The sequence below is a fragment of the Ochlerotatus camptorhynchus genome, unplaced genomic scaffold, assembly GCF_037179485.1.
Source record: "Ochlerotatus camptorhynchus isolate MF236.1 unplaced genomic scaffold, CSIRO-AGI_Acam_v1.1 ptg000042l, whole genome shotgun sequence".
Lineage (NCBI taxonomy): Eukaryota > Metazoa > Arthropoda > Insecta > Diptera > Culicidae > Ochlerotatus > Ochlerotatus camptorhynchus.
The window spans coordinates 506,206-521,200 of NW_027040533.1; the positions used below are offsets into that span (position 1 = coordinate 506,206).

Consider the following 14,995-nt stretch of genomic DNA (forward strand, 5'->3'; position numbering starts at 1 on the left):
CTTGCTCCCTAACTCGCCAACAATATTGCATGAAAGTTCTATAGAATGTATAGAAACTTTAAAGTGATCCGATGCCAGCGCAGCGGCGAGTAGTTCGCGAAACTGATAATATTCGAATCAACCGTTAAATGCGTGAACGAAGATACACAATGAAGAGTTACGTCTGTTTGTCTGTGATTCTATATTTCATCGACTCCACACCTAATGATCTACTTGAGAGGAAGCATACCGCCCGAAAAAAATACGTTGCTATCGGCCTTTCGATTTTGTTTATAGCCCCAGTTTTTTTTTCATGATGAGATACAAAAAATATTTTAACATGTAATTTTGTTTAGAAAGCCATGACAAAAAATTGATTTTCTTTTCAACCCAGGGATGGTAAATGTCATGAACATGTTATGAGGAAAAATGAAAACACCTTTTTGCATTTTGCTTTAAAGTGCTTGATTCCCTCTGGGCTACATCCCTGGATTTTTGAGAATTATTGGAATTATATTTTGAATAGAGATTACCTACTCCACAACCAAATAGGCTCTATGTGTTTTTGCTCCACCATTTTGAAGAATTTTTAATGTAGAATCAAATAGATGCATCAAAATTTGATTTTTGTTATTCAAACTAAAGTAAAGAGCCACATTATGGGAAAGTATCCATATAATCATAAAAAGGCTCTTTTTCATACCGCGCGGGATTCATTGTTTTCAAGTTATTGACCTAAAATTCCCTCCACATATTGCAAAACCTAGTTGTGTTCTGAAATATATTACAAACACATATGTGAAGTCATAGTGATTAGTCGGCTGTAAAGCCACTGGCGTAGCTAGACAATTTATCTGGAGGGGGCCTAGGGGGGCCTGTTGCATTTATTTTTATTTTGCTAAAATACGGTTAAATACACGCGAAGATGCCTGTTTTTGGGTAAATTTCATCAATAATATATCATTGAGGCTTTTTTTTTTCTCTGTTTGGGACCTAACACTACTGCGACCAGTAAATTGATCTATTGTAGTATATCCCGTGTCCTTAGTTTAGTGCATGTCGTTTTACTCCATCACTATTGAGAAATGATGAAGTATTCGGTTTTGATACAGTTGTCATTCTTGCCTTCATCGCACGGAATCGATCTAACTGAAAGTTTCCGCTATTTATACCCTTCGGAGTGTTGAAACACCCTCCAAAGGCGCGCCCCTTTGTCAGTCAAAATTGGATTCCTTAGCAACAAAATTAAGGTATGACACCGATAATGGCCATGCATCAGAACCCTAGTCTTAACCACTTCAAACTAGGGAACAACGATTAGGAATCACATAGATGAAGACAACTAACTCTTTTTTTTTTGCCTTGTTTCAAGATCATCCTCGATAGACAAAGCCGAGTCTTGCCACTATCAAAAAGGCATAAAAATAACAAGGACTAAGATGTGTTCCTTGTATTACTGAAAAATCCTGTTCCCCTAGTTTGAAGTAGTCAGGAACTAGGGAACAACGGATAGAAGATTAGGAATCACATAGATGAAGACAACTAACTCAATTTTTGCCTTGTTTCAAGATCATCCTTGGTAGACAAAGCCGAGTCTTGTCACTATCAACAAGGCATAAAAAGTAACAAGGACTAAGATGTGTTCCTTGGATTACTGAAAAATCCTGTTCCCCTAGTTTGAAGTAGTCAGGAACTAGGGAACAACGGATAGAAGATTAGGAATCACATAGATGAAGACAACTAACTCAATTTTTGCCTTGTTTCAAGATCATCCTTGGTAGACAAAGCCGAGTCTTGTCACTATCAACAAGGCATAAAAAGTAACAAGGACTAAGATGTGTTCCTTGGATTACTGAAAAATCCTGTTCCCCTAGTTTGAAGTAGTCGGGACTAGGAATCGGTGGTAGATCTTACATCCCGTAACGTACCACGAAAAGGTGATCTACCCACGTTACGGGGCATCATTGAGGCTTACTATTATTTTAATGGTGAAACAATAAATTTGATTATATTAATTTCATTGCAACGATTGGGACCTCGATGGGGGCAGTCCGCTTTGAGAAGCGTCCGAGAACGGTTGTGTGTTTTTGCTCCGCTGCGTGCTTTTCTTTAGAGCTCGGGGTATCTTTGTGCTGCTGTGTAGTTTTTAGATGCTCGCATTTGAATAGTTTTGTGTCCCGGATGCGAAAATTCGATTTAGAATGATTTGTGCTGATGTTTTCCTCCTGTTGCTTAGGTACCTGTGTGTGCTCTCGCTCCCTTTGTTGACGGTGTGACTCGACCGCGCTGATCTATTATTAGGTTTTTGCGGTGTGCATTGCTTTTGTGCACAGAGTGACATGAAGAAGAAAAGTGATATTTAGTTATTGTCTGGTTGGATTCGCTGGAAAAGGAATTGTTTAAAAATGACTAGAGAAAATTAAGCAACGGGAATGCGCCCCCCGGATATATTGATTTGGTGAGTACTTTCCAGTTGAAGATTGTTCTCTCTAAATAACCCTTTTTTTAATACATTTCATTAATCAAACATTATTATATGCTGGGTTTGGGGGGGCAGCCTAAGGGTTTCAAAGGATTTGTAGACTGGACAAGGGATCGTGGATTTGCCAGTCGCTTGTCACGTGTTGATAGACGTACATCTTGTCGTTTGTCTTCCAAAGGTCTTCAATGAAGTTGATTCACCCTGCTGCAACAAACCATCAGGCAGACATTTACAACCAGTGAAGTATCTGCAGTCATAGGTAATACTTGCACTGATGGTGGGTTCTATTCAAATCACATGACATCACGATTGGGACCTCGATGGGGGAGCTTTAAAAGCTTATTGAATTTGAACAAGCAATGGTCCTTTGTTTATGCTTTTTTTTAATGAAATTACATAGCGTCTTGATGTCATAAATTTAAGCATCTCAAACTTAAGAAAATGCTCAGAGTTTGGAAATTACATGAATTTTTTAACTAGTTATTTTTAGATTCTGAATATTTTATCATCAGTTAAATCTCAGACATAGGAACCAAAATTAAATTCTAGGAGTTTGAATTTGAGACATGGTAAAGTGCACACAGAATAAATTTCATACATTTAAGACTTAAGAAAACATTCAAGACTAAGATTTAAAAATTTCGAAAAATATTGAAATCTGTATAATGAGAGAGAGAAGGATTAGTATTTTCCATTTAATTCCACTACTTTATTTGCTTATCCTTGACAGATACGCGTATTTCGTCTACAATGTGCAGACTTCTTCAGTGTCTTGTACTAATATTCGACTGTCGACTGTAGTCGAGTATTAGTACAAGACACTGAAGAAGTCTGCACATTGTAGATGAAATACGCGTATCTGTCAAGGATAAGCAAATAAAGTAGTGGAATTAAATGGAAAATACTAATCCTTCTCTCTCTCATTATACAGGTATTCCACTAAGACGCGCACATTCATCAGGATTGAAATCTGGCAAAAATTATGAATAGTCAGGTTATAATTTGCAATGATTGGGACATTTAAATAGAAAAGAAAGTAATAAAGCATTTATCCAAAACATTTTTTTTATTCGATGCATTGACTAACTAACATTTGGAGTCAATCAAGATTTAACTTTAATTCTAATCGAAAGGAATGAACTCAAAACTTGAATGATTGTGTCCCTGTTTGTAACTATAAAATACTATGATTTATTTTTACAAAAGCATTGGGATTTTCTTTATTTTAAATGAAGTTAGTTTTGGTTATTTCCATTCGGAATTACACAATTATTTATTTACACGAATTTTTTCAGTGTTTTTGATTTATTTAATCAATAAATACACAAAAAGAACGGATTTTTATATGCTAAGTTATTCAAACTATCCTGCATCTCAATGCCGGGCATAAATTTCATCGAAAATAAATTTATACATAGTTATGCCCGGAATTCAGCTGCTGGGGTGCTAATTCTTGACAGCTTAATCACCAAGGTTCGGGTCTTCCATACAGAGAATGAACAAACATGTCCATAATATCTAGATTCATCATTCAAGATTCCATCAGATTCAATAAGCTGGAACACTTTTGAATGCCTTAATCCGGGGACAAATTGATCACTATTTAATGTAAATATTTAAATACATAATATTGGATGTTTTGTTAATTTTAAGAAAATTTTTGAAATCTTAAATTTTCAAAATATCGATATGGGGTGAAGTTAATTCCCTGAACTTTTTCAAAATGTCTTACACTTCTATGAAATTTTATGCATCTCCTCAAAATACTATGAAATTCGCAAAACTGCTTTGTAGTTTGCTGTACTTCTACGTTTCTCGTTGATTTTTCTCGAAGTTCTACGAACGAAATTTCTTGAATGTGTACGTAATTTCCACAACTATTCCAAGTCCATGAGGCTTCAATGAAGTGCCCTGAAGTTATATAGAGATTTACGATCAATATTGAGCTTCCCTGAAATAAAATAATGTTCCCATAACTTCTACGAAGCTTCTCTAACATAAATATTTTTTCCACTTCAACGCAGTTTTCAGAACTTTTCCATGTTCCTTGTTTCTACGCATTTTTCTGTAGATCTATGAAGTTCCCAGAATTTCTAATAAGTTTCCTCAATTCCTACAATGTTCACTGAACTTCTTAGAAGTCCTTGAAAATTTACAAAGTTCCCAGAAGTTAAAGAAAAATCCCTGGGCTCATGGCTAATTTGTATAGCCTGAAGACGTCTTATTATTTCATCGCACCCCCATTAGGTACGCCAATGTGTAAAGCTTCTAATTGCCTGCACTCACTCATCTGGCCATATCTTATGAACTGTATTTTGAAACTATTTTCATTTCAAAAACACCTGTAGTAGATAAGTTTTCCAATCCAATCAGAGTGAGCGCTCACGATCGCGCTCTAAAAGCGAAATTTACAGGTTTTATGTGTCAAACACATGATTTACAACTTTTTCTTATTTACAAGAATATTAAATATGTAACGATTTTATAATTCCGAAAAAAAAAACATTTTTTATGGCTAGTGAGTGGAATTAACCATGCTGTTTGTGCAATGTCATCTACATGTACAACTACCCTACATACTGTAGCTACTATACAAAGAAATATAGAAAACAATACAGTATCTCGAATACCTCCGCCATGGCAGGACGCTCAAGCAAACTGTGTGTTTTATTTATTTCCATCTCCGTACCTATCACAACGATCATAAACACAACGTAGGGATCCCGCCCGTGCGCGATCACATGCTTATAATATCAAAATTAGCATTTTAGCAAAGTTTAGTTGAAATCGATGACATTGCGCACAACTGATTTTGATAAATAATAACAACAGAAACAATGACAAAAAGCCTACATTGATTTGTTTTTAGTAAAAGCTAGATTTACACATACTAATATTCCATTTAGATCTCATTTTTGTTATGATTACTGTCAACTTGACCTTACGGTTGTCAAATTATGTGTTCATGAACGTTTATATCATAATATCATATTACGTTTGCATGTTGTTTATATTTTCTGCTACATGGCTACAGCTGTCAAAATCCTTATATTTAGTTTGAATCCAACATGTCTTCGATTTTGACGATCTGCTACCTATGGGATTTGACGTTTAGGTACAGATGTTTATTCTGATTAAATGGCAACCTGTTAATGCTTCGATATGCCAACAACATGAAGTTTTAAAATGTGGCTCAGTGATAACCCCCTGATTTAGCTGCAACATTTGTTGCAAAACCATCGTCCAGAGCGGAACAAAACAGCCAGCACAAGGGGGATCGTTGAACACGAAAAAATTCGGACACGAAAATCTTGTAACAGCTATACATTAGTAGGTATTAATAAGCATTGTTTCAGTCTTCCTTCTTACCATAGGCCATTGCTCGAACTTTTCTTTGTACACGACCCATCATCTTTTGCACGAGCCCTGTTCCCAATTTTTTGGCTGCCAAATTCCATTTCCAATCGAAACCCTTCACCATTTTTCTTCAGTATGTGCTTCAAAATTGACCAGTATTCCTCAATTGGCCTTAGTTCCGGAGTATTTGAAGCAATAATCTCCTTGGGAACCACTGTGACGCCATTTCCGCTGTACGACTGTTTGGTCGACTGTTTGGTTGAATATGAGTAGTGGCAGCTTGCCAAGTCCAGCCAGAATAAGCAATCCACCTCATGCTGCTCCAGAAAAGACAGTAGTCTCTTCTGAAGGCACTCCTCCTGGTAAATTTGCTGATTTATGGTCCCAGAAGTAACAAAAGTGTTATTCAGTCCACAACTGCAGATTGCTTGTCAAACAAATACATTTTTGGGGAATTTCGACTTATTTTTTATTTTAAATGCTTCCGGGGTCCTCTTCCTGCACAGGAATTTGATTGAAACTTTTCAGGAGCTGATAGACCGAGATTTTTGCCCGGACGTACATGCTCCGGTGAAGGCATGATGTAAACAAATGAACTTATCCTGACAACAAATGCCTACTGTGATTCTATACACTCTTAGCTTGATACAGTGAAGTTTTGAATAATTTTACTCAAAAAATGCCTTAATGGCAGCGTTTTTAATGTGTCCAGAATTTTTTGTGTTCAACCTTCATATTTGCACTAGCTAAGTGTGCCCGGCCTTGCTTGAGTTCATGCGCCGATTCAAAAAAACATGCTATATTTTTCTGTTTCATTTGTATGGGAGCCCCCCCCCCCCCTTAAAGAGGGGGAGGAGTCTCGAAAAATCATAAGAACCTTTCCCGGCCAAAAAACAAACCCTGTCTATAAACTTTTACGCCGATCGGTTCAGTAGTTTCTGAGTCTATGAGGGTCACACAGACAGACAGAAATTCATTTTTATATAGGAGCAATGGCTCTGATGTTGGGCTGTGGATTTAAGATTGGGCCCATCGCTAAAATTCTGCTCAATGTGTCATTGGGACGGTACTCATGGATATTTTTGGCCGCTATTGAAAATTTAGTCGATTGCTGAATTTATGTATGGACCCAAATTAGGGGCATTTTAGCCGACATTACATCCATTTCCCTTTTATATATATAACAATCGAACGGTGGAGATAGGGAATAGGTAAAATGTCACAGCCCATTTTTTTCAATCAGTAATTCTTATTAATGTTTAGCTGTAATTTTGCGTGTGGCAGAAAATTATCAACTCCCTTTTTTACGCATAATTTTAACATATATGCCTATGATTGGATAGTATTCATTCTTATCTTTATATTCCATGCAATATACATCAAATAAATGCAATTCGCCAGAAATTAGCAAAATTTCACATGACATGTCGTAAATGATCTTGTCTGCTTCTGCGATGTATTGTTGCTGCCAAACAACCATTCTGAAATGTCACGACATTTTTTCCGCTGGCCAGTCTGTTTTTGTGTTTCTTCACCATGATAATTGCGAAAAGTACCTATGAAATGTTTGGATTTTTTTTTATCTGTGCTGAGCAAGCGCTGGATTGGAGCCCAGCAGGACATCGCAGCAGAGGCAGACACAAGGGCTGATGACGGCGGAGCCTCAAAAAATATTTTTTCATCTTCATCAAAAGCGCCAGAAAATGTATATCTTTTCGAATAATAAGATTCCGATATTTTAAAACCTTCGGTACCGATAAGCTAGAGAAAAATATGGCAACGCAACTTGGTTCATATCAGTAACATTGTCACATCGGTAAAACTTCTGTCACAAAACATCAAACTGTATTCGTTTACTACCAAAAAACGGGTGTCCCATTCTCTATATTAGACAGTACTCGTCACAAGATACGGTACGGACCCATTCGAAACAGAAATCCAATATGTGTCCATTTGTTTCCAATTTCAAATCATTCATTCATTCGTTCATTTGGCGTCTAGGTGGTTAGGTGGGTTGGAGGCAGGAGAGCAATTCGTCAAAAAATTAAATTCAAATCATGCAAAGCGCTAGTATGTATGCAGTAGATTTCGTATTCCCTCCGTTTTATATGCACGTTTTTGTCCTTGAACCAGCCGTTCCGGCGAAATGGGTTTCTGATTGAGACTTATGCGAACGCATATTGCATGCAATTTTGTGGCGTCGCTCACTGGTGCATGGTCAATTGCACATAAATGTTCCGGGTGCACGCAAACACACACACACACACACACATAAACCACGAGAACGATAGATGGCCCCGTAGGCGGTCGGTATGCACAATGTGGATGGAAGATCCATTGGATGGATGGATGGATGGACGATAATGAACTTCTTCTGGGGCCAGGCCATGGATTGGCACTCATGCTGGCAGTCTTGTGGTGGCAAAAAAAAATAAATTCGTGACGGTTCAACGAGGAGCCATAAATCATGGAGTGCATGACTGTCGGATATGGGTGCTGAAACGTTTGCAGTTACTTAACCTTGACGTTTGCTTGACACTTAGTAACGAAATGCTCAAGCCATGAGAAGATTACTATAGAAATTAATCTTTGAAGACATTTGTCTCTATCTTGATAAAGAGTCTTTTTTTATCTTTGCAGTGGTCATCCCACAGATAAAAAAATTTTGTCATTTTCAACTACCAACTGGAGCAGGGTTTTAAATATAAAATTACACGTTTAACGATCTGAAATTCAATTAATTATAGCTGAAATTTACTTTTTCATGAAAATTTATACGCTTTTTGTTGAAAATTAAATCAATTGAACTACCGTGTAAAAACACACATGGATGTAAAATTCATTGTACAAAATGAATGTTTTATTAAATAATTCCATGTAAAATTAATGTTTAATTGCTGTATATTTCAACTAAGATCTGAAAATACATCAATGTTGGTTTCTTTGCAGTAAGCACCGAGTTGCATACTCCGCTTTCTTCCGAGAAAATGTAAAATGTTGAAACAAACTGCATTAGTAAATTTATCATGAATCACATCCGATCCTTTGTTTGTACATTGGGGTCAATTTGTCACAGCACCTACTTGGACGCAACAAGAGCCAGATGAAAGATACTGTGACCCCATAGAACAATTTTGAATATTTTTTTAATCGGTCAACGGAAATATTACCGGATCATGTTCCGGCGAATACAGGTTATGTAAACGGCGGCGGTGGTGTAGTGGTAAGCGTGATTACCTCTCACCCCAGCAAGCCTGGGTTCAATACCAGTCGGCGCCGCCGGGATGTTCTGAGGCATAACATCTCTGATCACGCCTTCCTTCGGATGGGAAGTAAAGCCGTTGGTCCCCGGTTCATGAGTTGTTGGGTCGATAGGTAGGGTCCAGGTGTGGGAGCTGCCTTCCTGGCACGTCGGTAGCATTGGTGCTCAGCACGGAAAATAAGATCGACGGAAAAAACAAACCAAAGGAAAAAATACAGGTTATGAGTCTAGAACCGACCTGTTCCAGGAGTCCAGCAAAATGGCAAAAATTTGTGAATACTATTTTCGGCTAATCGTCTATTCGGATGCCAAACGTCCATATGATTGAATTCGTTTGCCAAACGTCCTGGCCCGTAAAAAATAATGTTAATTGATTTGAATTTGGAGCAAATGAAGAGTTAAACAAATTAATATGAGTGGAATAATAGTCACCTGTTAACTTTACACTGCACAATCTAATATGCAATCACCTCGACCCGTATTCCTAAGCAAAAAAAAATAGATCGATTGTATTTTTTTTAACGAATATAAAAACAATAATTATGGTCATATCATACCAAATTCCAGATCCACCATATACTAAAATTATGAATACATGTCTTCTTTTTTGCAGACTGAATTATCACATAACCTGCAGCAGCTGTCGGAGAAAGCACGGTCGACGACAGAATTTATCCAAAGACTGAAAGGAATGAGCGATAAAGTTACGGTGAGTAGGTTAAAAAAAATATCTGTTTCTATTGGTATCTGATCCGTCGCACCTAATTGGAGTCAATCAACCAAGCGTCCATAAAGTATTATTTCTAATTAAACAACATTACCATCACAGGAATCCTGCATCGAGTTTGAACGAGTGGTGACGGCCCAATGTGAAGCACTGATAGAGGCGATAAACGCGCGGAGGGAAGTCCTGTTGGAAGCCATCCGGCAAGATAAGGATACCAAAATTAGAACACTAAAGGTAAGCTAAAATCGGAAAAGGCAGCCTTAGATATTCCCCCTGCTTTAAATCCGCGGGACGTAAAATTAATCTAATGACACTTTGTTTCACTTTGTTCGAATTTTTCTTCCTCTCTCATCGCCGACAGGATCAACAAGCGAGTTGTACAGGGAAACTACAGCAAACCACAGGATTAATACAGTTCTGCATCGAAGCGTTAAAAGAGACTGATAGTGCGGCATTTTTACAGGTACTTAAATTTAATTTCGCTTGATTGCTTCGCATTTGTTCTGCGGGAATTTCGTTATGCCCCAAACCTACAATGTAGGTATGTGTCCCATAGCCGAACACGGCCTGTGACGACGTACGATGACCGTTCTCGATTTTGTGACCCGTGTGATAGGCTGCAACCCGCTCTTGGACTAGAGCTGGCTGCTGGACCGTACATAACCGTCTGTGAGTGCTGAAACGATTTGGAAATCGGATGGTTATTTTTCTTTCACCAGCCAACAGCCATCGGCCACAGAATGAAAACATCCGATAATGATGGTGCCACCAGAAAAAACGGTTCCTCCCAAATTTATCGCTCCCAGTCAGTTTCGGGACGCATCTGCTCAGTCAGTAGAATGCAAGAAAAAACATTGAGGTCTTGGTGAAACTTTTGTCGGTTTAACTCAAGCATGGGTTAGGAAAAGCGATCTGAGTTGATGGATTTTAATGTATGCATTTTTACTCAGTTTTTAGAATAACTTGAGGTATTTGAGATATGTTTTATGTAAGACGGTGTGGCCGAATGCAATTAGACCGAAGGCCAGTAGCCCAAACGCCAGTAGACAGAATGGAAGAATTTTTAAAATTTAAAGATTTTACTTAGAATATCTTCGGATAAGTTTTCAACATTCTGTACCTTTTTTAATTTACTGAGAAGGGTCATTTTCAACATTACAAAATCTTGAACACATAAAATTATGCAAGGTCTTTGATCTTTAAAAACAAATCATAATCGCACAATTGGCAAAAGCAAAATTAAACTTCAGATACTTAAAATTCATCATTCTGGGTCTTATAAAAATGGTTATATCATTCTAAGGCTAGCACATATTACGATTTTTGACGCGCAGCAATGTTACATCCACTTTGGCCGTCAGATTCACTCTGTTACAATGATTTCAACTAAAGTTCGGTGGTTGTCCTCACAGCAATATCTGCCTTCACAGTGAATCATCGTCGAAAGAGAAGGAGAGCTTTTTTTTATGGCTTTTTCGGTTTGAGCCTATTGGAAAACTTGAAACTAGAAGTTGATGAAGCTTTTTGGGACTTTAAACGGATGAGACCAAATGATTTTATTTAAAACGGTTGGAGCAAAATATCCAAGAAAACACATGTTCGAGAAGTAATTACAGAACTTCAGCAAAATTCCCAGAGATTGAGGAAAATTCCCATAACTTAAACGATTTTCCATGAACTTTAACGGAGTACCCAGAATGTTAATGGAGTACACGGCCGCTGTGAGAAAGCCATTGTTTCAGTAGTATGAGAAAATTATTAAGAGGCTAAGTGCCCCGCGTTTAAAGAAACTTAGAAAGGAGTTTAATGAAGTTCTCGAATGACTTCTATGAAGATCGATGCACTGCGATGAAGTCAGTATAATTTTTCTGAAGCTCTCAGAACTTTCCCGAAGATCGCAGACATCTCCTCAGTTCGAAGGTCTTATCCGGTGTTCGTATGACTTCTCCGCAATTTGTAGGACATCCCAGAAATGCGTATGGCTCTCCAAAAGTTCATTAGACTTCTCTGAAACGTCGCACAAGTTAACACAATGTTTCAGAAGTTCACAAAATGTCACTAATGTTCGCTTAACGTTTCTAAATTTTGCAGAACTTCCTAAAACTGCAGTGAAAACCCAGATCAATTAGGATAAACCTGAATGAATCTACTTATGGAGATATTTGACCCTTCCCACTTATTTAAATTCTGTCAAAATTTGCTCAAGTACACGTTTAGGGAAGAGAAGAATTATAAAGATGTGTGGGTCTGTGTTTGAATTTTCATGCAACACGTTTTGACTCATGGACAGTTCCACGCCAAATGATGAATCGAAAAACTTGAATTGCAAACAAAAAAAAAATTCTCCGATTAGCATACTTGTTTGTTATGGGCAATGAGTCACATTTTGACTTCACATTCGATCATTTTGGATCTTGTCAAATTTTACAAATGGCGTCAATGAAATTTTTCAAAAAATTGTAGCGCTGAAACGGCACTTTAGTTTGAAATGGTGTCTGAAACAAAGTTGTGGTGCGATTTTTGAAGTTAATTTAAAAAAAAGATTTTTTTTGAGTGTTAAAAATTGTGACAAAAATACTAGAACAAGATCTTTTGGTGATATTTCTAAACGTTTTGTTTAAACAATTTTTCATGCAATTTACTCAGGAAATAAAGTTCAAACATTTAAACAGAAGTTTTTATTATAAGATTTTTTCAGTTTTGAAGTGTCCATGGGTTGCAATATTCCGAATGTTTGAATTTTTATAAGCTCTTTTCATTTTTTTTATCTGGCAAGGACCTTTTGAGATATTTGGGTTTCTTAAAATAAACAAAAAAAAAAAAAATGTTTGATAATTTTTAGCAGAAACACATTATTTCTCTCCACAACTTTGTATTTGTTATTCGAACAGAAATGCCATTTACATTTTTTGTAAAATTTCAAAGACGCCATTTTAAAAATTTACAAGATCCTAATTGCCGAATTTTAACAAAAATGTGAATCATTGTACAAAAAAAGAGAGAAGAATTAGTAATTTCCATTTAATTTCACTACCTTATTTACTTATCCTTGACAGATACGCGTATTTTGTCTACATCGCAACTTACCGAATAGGGTAGAGTGCTACTTCGTCGTGATCGCCCATTTCCGTTTTATCGATCAATAATATCAATGATTTCACCATGCACAAATCAATAATAAGTTTGTTCCGATGCGTTAGTTCATTAGCTACAACTTAAATCCTATTAGAGCGCATTATATTAATATCATCATTGTTCTCAAAACAAAAGAAGTGCTCCTAGCGAATCCCCTTTCCTACGTTTATCCGTAGGACAAAGAAAATCTATTGGCGTTTCAATGCGTTAGGACGGATTATAAACAATATCTCTACAATTTGTGACTCTTCATCAAATCTACCGGTGGAAAGGTGAATGAATTTAGAAGTCATCTTTGATAGATGTATTCCATTTTTTGTTCAAAATCGTTGAACAGAAAGACAGGTAAAGCGCGGGTTGTGCTTAGTAGGACGGAAATTAGATCAAAAACCCTATATGTATATTAACTTAGGTATATTTTCAGTTAGAAGCTAGGTATAAACTTAAATCTAATCTCATGTAAAAACAGTTACTCCACTGCTTGGTCATTGATGTGTCCTAGGTAGTAACTTTAAAGGCCATGTGTGTCCCTTTCCTGCCCATAACAAATAATTACAAATCGGAGAAGGTCGGTTCAAAAAAATTTTTTTTTTCCTTTTTTTTTGCATTGGACTGACATCTGACAAATTTCGGAAAGGAAGTACTTGGATCATGCCCGGTGAAAATGATCATGAATCTTAAGAAAAATACTTACGAGTTCAAGTTAAAGATTCAGAGTTACAATATTGTTTTACACACTTAGAAAAATTAATGTAAATTTAGGTGCTCTGAGACTGTCAAGATCACACGTATAAAAATGAAACTACAATGTGTTGAATCGGAACCTACCTAACTAAACTAAAGGAGAAAAATCTATTCAACTCTTTAATAAGGAAAATCCCAAAGGCTTGGTAGCCATCATAATGAAGTAATGAAATTGGATTGTTAGCAGAATTCTAAAATAAAACAGCAAAAAATGGTTATCTTCCATTTAATTCCACTTAATTAATTTTGGTATCCATGACAGATACATATTTCGACTACAATGTGCAGCCTTCATCAGTGTCATTTCATCTTGACTTTTTGGGATGAGTACTTAAGGGGGTTAGATTTTGATAAGTTCTTTCTCAAACCAATCTCACCAAGGTGGTCATACTTTAAAATAGACCTGATAGGACTAGGAACTGTAAATAATAATTAAAATCTGAAATGTACTAAAGTTGAAAAGACGCATCTGTGTCACTTAAAAAATTCATAAATGTAAACCACACAATCACAAGAAATAAAGATCATTTAAATTAAAAAAAAGATAAGTTCTTTAGTGGGAATGACACTGATCAAGGCTGCACATTGTAGTCGAAATACGTATCTGTCATGGATACCAAAATTAATTAAGTGGAATCAAATGGAAGATAACCTTTTTTTTTGCTGTACTTTCGAACTTTTCAGTCTCGGAGCACTTAATTTTACATGACATGTTTGTTTATGTCTCATCCTTTATTTCAAAGATGGATTCCGTCACGTGTAAGGTATTTCTAAGTGTGTAGGCATTTTTATTTATTTATTTATTTCGTCAAGCAAAGTAGACCACATACAATGGTTACAATGTTTTACTTGCATACTATGCATTATTTCTATTATGTTTTAGTTGGGTTTTAGTTTCTTCTTTTGACATATTGATTCTAATGACTTCATAGTGTAGATTATACTGTCGCATCATTCGATTGAAGGGGCCATTTTTTGCGTAATTTGTTCTGTGTGGTTTTTCTGAGAATAATTTTCGTGTTCTTAAAACACGACAGGGTGTGTAGAAGTTTAATTGTGAAAGTATTTCTGGTGATTCTATGCCATGTGAAATAATATAATTGATGAAGAAAAGCATTGCAAACTCGGGGCGTTCTTTGAGTGTTTGTAAGTTGATGAGCATACAGCGTGCTTTTTAAAGTCAATGGTTTCGCAGTATTAATTTTAAGAGGCCGTTATGCGATGTTATGGTCCAAATTTTGCATAATTTGTGCGATGATGGTTTACGGCAAATACATTTCGATTTTGGAGTTGCCGAGAGTAGTTGCTT

At 36.5% G+C, this 14,995-nt stretch overlaps 1 protein-coding gene across 4 annotated transcripts in view; it reads left to right on the forward strand.

Annotated features, from left to right (window-relative positions):
• Positions 1–14,995, forward strand: part of Trim9 (E3 ubiquitin-protein ligase Trim9) — a 319,633-nt gene that overhangs the window by 245,595 nt on the left and 59,043 nt on the right. For all 4 annotated transcript variants that reach the window (XM_065237176.1, XM_065237191.1, XM_065237183.1 and 1 more), the window contains exons 2-4: positions 9,694–9,789; positions 9,910–10,041; positions 10,169–10,270. In XM_065237176.1, coding sequence (XP_065093248.1) covers positions 9,694–9,789; positions 9,910–10,041; positions 10,169–10,270 — 330 coding nt within the window. The remainder of the gene's footprint in view (positions 1–9,693; positions 9,790–9,909; positions 10,042–10,168; positions 10,271–14,995) is intronic.